Here is a 12,039-nt window from a genome sequence, read left to right on the forward strand (position 1 = left end):
TAGAGTTGTTTACGATAACATTAAAATTTTTTCTTTACACTCCTAGGCAAATAAAATACTCCCACCACAGCAAACCTGCAGACTATATTTACATATATTTACAGTTGTCTATAACACGATGTTTTGCAATGGAAACTGAATTCACAATTATTTAGAAAACGTCTCTCCGATAATAGAAAAGCCCCGTTATGGTGGGGAGTCGGGAAGTAGCCGCAATCTTGGATTTTAGGTGCAATTTTTAAGTTTTTCCTAAATATCTCGAAAAACTACCAAATTTTTGTATACTATATTAAATTAGGAAATTAAAGAAGATAAAATGACCTACAAGAAAAGTACATGATATAACTATTTTGGTTCAACTATCTACAAGATATAGGTAATACATTAGGGACTAGTAGGATCTATCTATCTATATATTAATAGGCAAGCATGTTTCTTTAAAACCTTTTTTCTCAGCTCGTGTGCATCGTAGGGAAAATCTACGCATACCGTTGGAAAGCTATTTTCCTGTAGGTGTGCAGAATCCCTTTATAAATTTAAATAGGCTCAAAGATAAGCACAAAAAATGAGTTTAAAAATTTGAAAAAATTAACATGGATCTTATGCGTTGCTATGCTGGTTACGAAATAACAACGAAATATAAACAGAAAATCAAAACTAATGGAGGAAACTCCAATCACATGTTTTATTTACAGTGTGGGGTGAAAATAGATAAGTGAGTACATTACATATTTTTGGTCGAGTTTCGACCACTGGACGATCTCTCGTCTATATATTAATAGGCAAGCATGTTTCTTTAAAACCTTTTTTCTCAGCTCGTGTGCATCGTAGGGAAAATCTACGCATACCGTTGGAAAGCTATTTTCCTGTAGGTGTGCAGAATCCCTTTATAAATTTAAATAGGCTCAAAGATAAGCACAAAAAATGAGTTTAAAAATTTGAAAAAATTAACATTGATCCTATGCGTTGCTATGCTGGTTACGAAATAACAACGAAATATAAACAGAAAATCAAAACAAATGGAGGAAACTCCAATCACATGTTTTATTTACAGTGTGGGGTGAAAATAGATAAGTGAGTACATTACATATTTTTGGTCGAGTTTCGACCACTGGACGACCTCTCGTACTTATTTAATACGCAAGCATGTTTTTGTGACAATTACTCCTCCGAAACTACTGAACCGATTTACATGTTTTTGGTGTCATTGGAAAGAGCGTAACGTGAAGTTGTGCAGGAAACTTTCTTTTTAGGGAAATAATCAGAGAGTGAGGCCCTAGGACCCTTTAAAGTTTCGTATTCCTCCATAAGATTAACATGGGAAACAAAAATTATTATGCAACTCCAGCTGTTGTCAGAAATTAAAAGTGAGAAGAAGAACATATGTTAATTGTAAACAGTCAATAAGTTTGCTACAAACATTGCCTTGGTTGAAATGAAAAATTTACTATTTGAATTCGGGTTGGCGTAAATATTACAATGGAAAAAAGCGAGAGAGCCTGGATAAATATATATATTTTGTTATGTACATCTGGAATATTTCCATAATCTTTGGGTCGAATCTTTTAAAGTCATCAGAAATTATGAACGTTATTCCGTTTAAAATAACACCTCTAATACTTAGAAATTGCTCGAATTCGAGCAACAGGGACACTAGTATCTTATTAATGTACTCCTTCAATTAGGAATAAATGTAAATTTGTACGTAAAATAAATGCTAAACGTGGCAAAGCCTATCCACCTAAGGTCAATATAACCGATATTCATGAAATTTTGACAAAATTCCCAGCAATTTGACACCTTAATCATCAAAATTGGTCCAAGATTAAGGCGAGGATAATCACATAAAAAAGTTTTAATTTAATAAACTAGGTTAAAATAATGCGGTTATTGTTAGCTATCTAATAACCAAATTAATTTTTATTTTTTTTATATTGTATACAAAATGTTTATGGTTTTCTAGATATTTAGGAAAACCTAAAAATGTCACTTAAATCCAAGATGGTGGCCATTTCCCAACCCCCCACCCTCGGGGCTTTTTGGTATGTTAAAAACACCTAGGACGACATTTTAAATCAATTTCCAGAACTATAAGATTTTTCATTTTTTAAGGTATTAAATGACTGGGCAACTGATGCTATACAGAGAATAGATATTTCTTGTTAAAGAAAATATCTTAGGGAAAATCCAATCAGAAAAGTGGAAATTCACTTATTCTGTAGGTTTGCTGCAGATGTGGTTTTTAACACTCTGAGCAGATTTTTGGGTGAATTTAGTCAGGTGGAGATGTATGGGTGTGCATTCACAAGTCAAATAAAACCCATGTGTTATGGTTCCTCGATAATTATGAAAATAAACATTGTGTTGGGTTAATTATTTCAATCAATTTAATTAGTGTTTATAATTACTATAACAACATAATCATTCAATAATTATTATCTGACTCCTTCATGGTACATTTACATCATGGAAGAAATTAAGATCAGTTTTAAAAAGAAGAGGAGTGCATTTGATATATTTTCGTCGTTAGCATCCAAAACTATTTTGTCGGGAATGGTGTTTTATACAGGCTATTTTGACGTAACTCCTATTTGGATTTGTAGTATTCTAATCGGACTAGCGTACAGAAATCATAAGAGATTAGAAAGTGTGTTTAACCAACAAGTGTCTACTGGCATCTTTTACAAAACGGGGAGGAAAATGGTACTAATCAATACAAATCCTTTTCCAAAGAGTGTGAATTTTCCAGAGGAGGGAAACTGTGAGTTTTTGAACAAGATCACCCAAAATATGTGGTCTAAAATGTCTAAGTATACAGAAAATCTGTTGAAACAAATTATAGAACCAAAAATAAACGAATCTTTGAAAAAATACAAAAATGGTCCTGAATTCAAGTTTCACACAATAAGGCTAGGCTCAATATGTCCACGTTTATACGGATTAAATGTTAAGAAAAAGTGTTCAAGACAAATGGAGTACATCATATTCGATGTAATGGTATTTTATGCTGGAGACACTGAACTTTATTATTACCTCATGTCTCTTGGTGGAGGCGTACAACACTTGGAATTCAGTGGCCATATTAGGATTGTCTTAACAGTTATGAAACTACCGATTCCAATCATAAAAGGGGCAGAGATTTTCTTCGTACACAAACCAAAATTCGACTATGACTTCACTGGTGCAATGGATATCCTAAGTGTGCCTGGTGTAAGTGGAATGTTAAGAAGAACAATAGATGATCAATTGAGCTTAAACGTTGTTCTTCCAAATAAAATTACAGTTGGAACAATTGCTATTGTAGATTCGATCTGTTGTAAGTGCTTGGATCCTGAAGGTCTTCTTCGTTTGAAAATTATTAAAGCCAGTGGACTAGGAGACAGTGGTTCGGGTGTATTTAGCTCTGGATTCGCTGAAACTTACATTACCGTTACGTTTGGGCCTCAAACATTTACATCTCAAACAGTCAACAGCTTTCTCGATCCAGAATGGAACTTTTGTGCCAACCTAATGGTAGATTATTTGTCATTTGATGATAAAATTACAATTGTCGTTAGTGGAAAAAATGGGAGTACAATTCTTGGGAAAGTAACATTGGATCTAAATTTGACTGTAGAAAAAAAACATTTATGTTCTTGGGTTCAGTTGGAAGACAGTACTTCCGGGATGATCTATTTAGAAATATTCTACTACAACCTTACTTGCGAATACCAAGATGAGCAACAGATGGAACAGCCATGTGTACTAGTCGTATTCATACATGCTGCCTTTAACTTGGAAATTCCCAACAGTAGTGGAAACCCCGATTCCGCTGTGTATTTAAGTATCGACAATGATACCAAGTCTTCTAAATCAGTGTCATCAAAGAATCCAATTTTCAATGAAGAGCACATATTCATAATTGAAAATAAGGCTAAAGACAAAACTCTAAAACTGAAGTTAGTGGACCAAAAGAGTAATTATTATCTAGGGAATGCTAACATACCTTTAAAACGAGTATTTGAAGCGGAATTTTTAGAAGTAATTGATCTTATGTGTCCTCTCATAGGAGCTGCAACAGAATCCTCACTTCAGTTATCCATCCGAGTTAGAATAGCAACAGTAACGTAATAATATGTTACAATTAGATTTGAATTTATGATTAAAAAGTTGGTTATTGTAAAAAGATTTGTATATAGATTATAAAGTTGAAACTGATAACAACAAACAGCACACACAGTACACTTGATTGTTGATTAAACAATTTTTGTAATTGTTCTCACATTTCTACGCACACTTCAAGAAACTAGACTGCTCTAGAGCTTCTATGATTTATTTACCAACCCAAAATCGCCGCCCATTTAATGATTAAAAAAACGCAGAACCTGAAATGTTGAAATTGGTCAGCAACTGTATTGAAACACTTTTTACTTTAATTTATGATATTTTATTTGGTACTTTTTAAGATCAAGCCTTTCTTCAAGGTTTCAGAGCAATGTGTGTGTGTGTGTCTCCTATACTCTGAAACAAATGCGTGTACGGACAAACTTTTATTTTCGTCAGAGGATTTGTATTTTTTTTGCACATTATGGGGTATTTGGCCACGAGAAATCGATTGGAGCTGGTTACTAGGCTAGGAAAATCCAGTTTCCGCCCTACAGCCATTGAAAGTGCCCAAGTTATCGCAAAATACATTTTTTTGGATGCAGTTAATAAAAATACCCCCGCTAAAGCAAACCTGCCGACTAAGCAAATTTCCATTAGCCTGGATTGATTTTCTATTAATCTATTAAATTAACATTTATGTTTAGCGAGTACCTAGGTTAGCTGCTACAGGAAACCTAATGAAGTGGGTTTTTTATTAAAATATCAATAGCTCAGTATGAAATAAATAAATACACCAAGTTTGATCAAAATATATACATAAACAAGCCCACTACAACATTCTACAATATTCCCCATAAAAATAACATGCGAATTTTAAATTAAATTTTTTTTTGAATTTTCTCCGTAACCTATCACCTAACAAAACACTTTTATACTAAATTACACTGTGTCCAACTTAGTTTATGATATTTTCCTTGCTTTAATTTAATCAGCGGTGTAGCAAAACACAAACACTAAATTTATCGTAATATAATTAAGTTAATGGTATTGGATGTGTTAAGATAAAAAAATTAGAGTAATAACCAACATCGGGGCACTCAATGGTAACCCATACATGAAACGCCTAGTAAAATATCTTTAGATTTTATAATAGAATACATGTGGGTAAACCGAAATGCTAAAAATCATAATTGCTGCAGTATCGAAAGTCAATGATATAAAAAAGAGAAGTAGTAGCTAGTAGCTACCTTTGAATGAAAAAATGTGTTAGTAATAACAAAATATCATTACTTAAATGTATACCGGAAAAATCAAATAATAGTGTGAAATTAGTTCTCTTGTATTTTAAACAATATGTACATTCATTTAGTTTAGATAACAGATATGTATTTTCAATCCTAGTCAAAACATAATTGAGTTTTTAGTTGTTAGTTGTATTTTTATCAACTAACAAAATGTAAAAATATTTTAAAACATCTAAACCTTATAGTTTCCCTGCTGTTAAAATTAAAAGGCTGTTAAAAGGCCTACCGTTTTGAGTATTTTATAGCCTTAAATGTTCTTTTTTATGTCCGTGTACGTGTTTGTGTTTTGTTTATTTATTTACTATTTATTAACGACCTTCGAATGAAGCGAGAAGACATCTTAACTGCCTGAAGATGACTCCAATGTGAGCTGAAACCGGTAGCAACTCAGCTACAAACAAGATCGCATAAATGCAGGTATTTTACACCAATTTATAGTTTGTTTTTTTTTCTTTACTACAGTGCTTTATGTTGTGCGATTAGTTTTCCTTATTTACTTTATATGTACGTTTATGAACGAAATAAATGTTTAAGAAAGCTTATCGTTTGAAAATTGAATCGTATGGGTACATTATTTCCATAAATGCATCAGCGCCTCATATCATTCGTACTAGGTAGTCTTATAAGTTAGCCTAGCCTTATAAGAAAGATATTTGTCAAACTAAGAGTTTCAATTTAGTTATGTTCCTGAAACCAAAGGGGAATGTGTATTTTATACAACAGAATTCAAGATCAAATTTTTTCGCTTCAGTGTCCTTTCCGTTGCGAAGCACGGGTACAACAGCTAGTATTATATATAATTTGGTTGGATATGCTGTCTGATATTGTGAAATAATCAATATTGACAGTTCTGCTTATTTGCACTGAGATGCCATAGCAAATGTAATTGTGAGCGTTCTCATTTGAGCCATGGAGACCAATCAATACAGTATTTATTTTTAAAATCCTCACCTCAGAACTTTAAAGCCAAAGTGGCAAAAGCCCAATGTCGGTATCGAAGTGTGAATAGTCCTATTACCATTCTTGGTATGGTAGCTATATTTTTGTAAAATTTAAGCCCATTCGGTGAAGTAGTTTTTACGATATTGAGTAACACACATACAGACAGACACCATTCAAGTCGTACTAGATATATCTACGTTATATTATGTTATTATGATATATATAATATTATATGGTATATATTTTCCCTACTTTGGGAAATTGGTGGATACCTATACTATTTCTAAATTTCTTTGAAAATAAACTCCAGAGTTTGGAGAATAGCTGAGATATTAGTCACAATGATAATATGTCAAAATACAACGTCAACAATTTTACAAGTGGTGTGTGGAATGCGAACGACGACGGCCAGGGCTCGAATTTTGATTAGGACTTTGCCAATGCATTTCTGTAAATCTGGCTAAATAAATTGCTTATGACCTAGGACACATACTTAAGACATGCGTGTACAATTAATAAAAGCCTCACCCCAATGATGATTTATAAAGGCGAAAGATTGTGTGCGTGGAACTCAATCACGACCACTGTGGTCTGGAATTTTGCATGATTATATAGCTCAGTCCTATTCTTATCTTAAAAATCCTTTTGGGCTCCACCCCAATGGATCTTGCAATGGTTATTGATTTTAGAAATAATCAAACCATCTTGACTGCTGTTCAACTAAACAAATCAGTTGGGTTCTATAATATGTTTTATCTATAGGTTCTATGATGTTCAATAGCTTAAAAAATTTACAAGGTTTAATAACCGAGTACAGAACTAGGTTGGCGTATAAGCATAAAATGTGTATTGCAGTTATACTAGTGCTTTTCATTTGTAATGGGATTTGTAGTTTTAGGAAATTTGGTTTACTATAATTTACGGTACCTATGCTATAGTATAGCACATCTACCACAGCCATAATGTTCTACCACTGTCCCTTAACAACTAGGGGTGTGGTCTCAGGTCCGCCAATTGAGTGGAGTGAATAAAATAGTTAACAAATTCTTTTATAATGAAATGTATAATTAAATTTACAATTTCAAACTTGTAATGTATAATTAAATTCTTATTCTTATTCTTAGTAACATTTAAATTTAAAAAATATACTACAACATAAACACTTTTAAACAACTTTTAATTATCAATACAATACAGTACTTCGTCGTAGAACCTAACGTCCATTTACTGTTTGTAACTCTCCCCTTCCTATCAAAAATGGCTCATAGTTAGCAATTCCTTGATAGTTCTTGTTCTTACTCGCGACAGCAATAAAGTAATCCGAGTAGAAATTTTGATTTTTCCAGTTCGACCACTTGAGTGCATCCTTGACTGAGGCTGAGATGTACCGAAATTGCACAGGTAAGCTTAGTGGGGTAGTGGGGACTGCCTATGTGGACATTTTCTCCATTCAATTTTAAAGGAAGCAGAATTATAAAGAAAAGGTAACAGGACATCAGTAGGAAATAATTCCAAAGTGACGACATTTTTTAAGTAAAGAGGTGTTGTTAAGGTATTTGCACTACTAAGGCCGGTAGTCATCTGATGTCGCGTTAGCAGCAGTCATGCTGTTCATGGTAGTAGGACACGGTACAGGTAGGCTACATTAGCTTGTTCTTATTATACAACATAATAAAATGATTTGTTTACAATAATACGTATATTATTTTTGCATTTGTTTCTCTTTTTAACATTACAGCTCATAAATCTTGAGACAAAATGAATGGAACATTCATGAAATATCTTACGCACATCATATAATAACATGTGTAGATTAGATATGTATATGTATATTTTTTGGTTGCGTTAAAAACAAATTTGTATGCCAATATAGTGCAGGTTCTGATTTTTAAGAAGTTAGCGGTCAATTAACCAAGCTGCATTAACTACAAGCATAGATAAAACCAAAGATTACATATGCTAACGCATATGTAATCTTTGATAAAACGTACTTCTCAAGTACATACTTTTACATTTACATACTTGTGGAGTTTGATTTACCTATGCTACAAGTCTTTTGATAAAAAAAAAAAAAAACATGCGTAAATGTACAACGAAAAGGACCTTAAAATCAGCAAAAGTTGGGAAACATTATATAAGCTGATATAAGCTCCTCACCCCCACCCTTCGTGCACCAGCCAATCGCGGCACTCGCTCCGCCCATTTTACCCCTTCCATTGTTGCGTAGTGCTTTTATAAGCCATGCTTACATCATTTGCAGTCAGATACGTTCTGTGCCTTAGTTTGTGATTATCTCTGGTGTCACAGCAGTTTGGTTAATTCGTAAATAACAGAATGGACAATCCTACGTTTCTTGGGGCTGATCTTCTAGGTGACACAACCATGCTGAACTTCAGCCTGCTTCATGCAGATTCTAGACCTCACTTCTGCGGTGAGTTTGATTTGATATAATTATTATTTCGTATTAACATATTCCCTCTACCGCTTATATTGGTTGATTATGTACGGTGAATAAATCTTTATACTGTTAACATATAACGTGATTTTATATCAAGAATTGTAACAGAGTAAATTTCTCATATTATTCTTTATTTATTCGTACATACGGCAATCGCCATTTTACAAAATATGTTTGATTAAATATACAGAATATTATTATACATTTTCCTTTCAAATTCTAATATGAGTTGTCGGCCTATTTTTTTTTTTAATTTTAACATATTGCATTGTTTTTGACATTTTAATCAGTAAAAGAACAGTAATTTCCATTTTTATTCTAAACTAGCAGAGTACCCGTCCTTCGTACGGGCCAACCCCATACGAAGGACGGATACTCTGCTAGTTTAGAATATAGTTTAGGTATAATTAAAATGCTTATTGCAGTTATACTTGGCTTTCAGTTTGCAATGGGAAAGAACACGGTTTAAGAAAATTTGGTTCTTTTAATTTACGGTATGCTATGTTATAGCACATCTACCATAGCCATAATAACAGTAATTTCAATTTTCATTCTAAACTAGCAGAGTCCTACCCGTCCTTCGCACGGGCCAACTCCATACGAAGGACGGGTACTCTGCTAGTTTAGAATATAGTTTAGGTATAATTAAAATGCTTATTGCAGTTATTCTTGGCTTTCAGTTTGCAATGGGAGAGAACACGGTATAAGAAAATTTGGTTCTTTTAATTTACGGTATGCTATGGTGAGCACATCTACCATAGCCATTAGCCATAATGTTCTTCCACTGCACATAAACAATAGAAAAAAAAAACAAATTCTCATTGAATGTCACAGCTTTTTGTTGCTAGTTAGTTCAAACTAGCTGTTGTCATAAATGCAAAAAAATCATAAATGCACCCTGTTGGTAAACCTTAAACTTTTTTAAAGCTATTTAATTAATATCATAGAAATACTTGTGTAGTTGAAACAGCTGACACAATTTTGTATTTCCTTTTATAGTACAGGTAAAATAATAAACGTAAAAACAAAATTATTCAGGAATTACCCCCCTCGGAACAAAAAAGGACCCGAAAAGGGCATTAACACCAACATTTTGGGGACTCATCGGATCTTCATTTGTCATATTATTAGTAACTCACAGGTAAAATTTCATGAATGTTCAAATTTTGTTGTTTATAAAACCCTATTTTAGCCTACCTGTACTATTTATGAATACCTCTATTGTTAATATGGGAAACTACAGATCCACTAGGGTGGAGCCCGAAAGGATTTTTAAGGTAAGAATGTGTTTATGTTTTAATCGAAAATTTAATGTGAGCTATCATCACACCAGATGTCAGTCCAATCCCACCAGTATTTTTCGCGTTTACTTGTCACAAACATCCATCCATCCAAACTTTATCACTTATTGTATAACTAGCTGTTGTACCCGTGCTTTGCAACGGGAAGGGGACACAAAATAGAAAATTTTTGGTCTTTACATTAATTTGTTGTATAAAATAGTTACACCCTGTTGGTAAGCCTTATAACTTGTTAATGCTATTTAATACCATAGAACCAACTTGTGTATTTGAAACAGCTGACGAAACTATTTTATTCCTTTTAAATATGATTACCAGTGCCACTGGGGCGGAGCCCGAAAGGACTTTTGCGATAAGAGTGCGTCCATTATGTTAATTGGGAATGTGAGCTATAATCACACCAAATTTCAGCCCAATCCGACCAGTCTTTTTCGCGTTTACTTGTCACAAACATACATACATCAAAACTTTCTCATTTATAATGTTAGTAGGATATTAGTGGGATTTCCATTAAACTTAGTCTTGTTTAATGTTAATTTATTTTAAATGTGGCAGCAAAACATTTCGTGTTTTTATCGAAACCCTGTGTTACAAGACACTAGTGATTTATTTAACATATCGCGCTTGAATAAAAATTACGATTTCAATTTATAAATACTTAATGTCTGAATCACATTCGATAAATCCAGTGGGAATTAGTGTAGGAATGTAGGATGCTGTGACGAGAATATTTTGGGACACGTCACTAGGAATGCAGAGTTTGTGAAATGACTGAAATGAGTAAAACGTTTATAATAATTTATAATTATTTTGTAATATACCCTTTTTTTACTAACATGTTAATAGACAGTGTTGTCAACGAATTCCCTATATAGGGAATCAACTAACTACCGTAAGTCTCATGGCTTAACGATACCTGATCCCGGGGTCGATTTACTTTTTCGTTTTGATGCCCAGAGGCCAAAAACACCATCCATTCAAGTTTATAATTTATATTTTATACGTGGACTAATACGTGTGTGTCCGTAAGCACCACAATCCGATTTTGTTGAAATTGTGTACAAACGTATATAGCCTACGATTATTTGAAGTACGCAAACCAGCATGAATGAACGGGATTTTATATAGTTTAAAAATGGGTATTCCCGATTTCCACACTCAAAATGAAATTTTTCAATTTTATTTTTCTTCGGACTTTGGAGTGTTACTAGATGTAGATAGATTTGTAATAGATTTTGGATTTATGAGGCTTAAAATATGTATATAAAATTAAAATATACATCTTCTTCCAACTTTATACTTAATACAATAAGGGGTTTCTCCGTTACAGCCCTTTTCCAACCACAGAGCCGTCGTCCTTGATTTTTATAGGATAGAGGTGTCATTTTAAAGCTTACGATCTAGTGGAATGACGAATGGAGACTGAAAAGCTTTAGGGATTTACCCCCCTTTTGATTTATTTATACGCTCATCTCCATTCATACATGGCTTAAAATACCTACGTTGTATATGGTCACCATTTCAATGAAAAGTATTAAAGTAAAGTATTAATTTGCTTTCACAGATCCAGTGATGGGAGCGAACTTTCTTCTTTGGTTTAGTTGTCAATTGGAGGTGACCATTCAGTTAAAATAATATTCAACCACAGTCATATGTAGAAAAGAGGCAAAACAGTTTCAATTGGAGTCTAAAAAGTCAAGGGTGTAACTCTTTTCAGGGTCAACAACATCTTGGGGATTGTGCCAGAAGGGGAAGACGGCAAGTGAACTGCTTCAGGAGATCTGGTGCGACGACGACGAGGGCGGTAAACGAGAATGTGCCGTCATCATGGTCGGCACTCACGATATGCTTCATTTCGTGCCTAATAACTACTTGAGTCTCGTAAGTACTGTCTAGTTTAAGATAGGCATAATTTCCCGAAAGCACGTATGAGCTTATACTTTTCAAG

General features: G+C 33.5%; 1 protein-coding gene across 1 annotated transcript; it reads left to right on the forward strand.

Annotated features, from left to right (window-relative positions):
• Positions 1-2,354: 2,354 nt before the first annotated feature.
• On the forward strand, positions 2,355-4,110 carry LOC129003702 (extended synaptotagmin-3-like). Its single transcript, XM_054432000.1, has one exon. It carries the CDS (start codon positions 2,467-2,469, stop codon positions 4,108-4,110), a length of 1,644 nt encoding a protein of 547 aa, XP_054287975.1. The 5' UTR covers positions 2,355-2,466.
• Positions 4,111-12,039: the final 7,929 nt, after the last annotated feature.

Source organism: Macrosteles quadrilineatus, unplaced genomic scaffold, assembly GCF_028750875.1.
Source record: "Macrosteles quadrilineatus isolate MER2022 unplaced genomic scaffold, UCM_ALF_1.0 Scaffold_9__3_contigs__length_116548681, whole genome shotgun sequence".
In the NCBI taxonomy this organism is placed as follows: Eukaryota; Metazoa; Arthropoda; class Insecta; order Hemiptera; family Cicadellidae; genus Macrosteles; species Macrosteles quadrilineatus.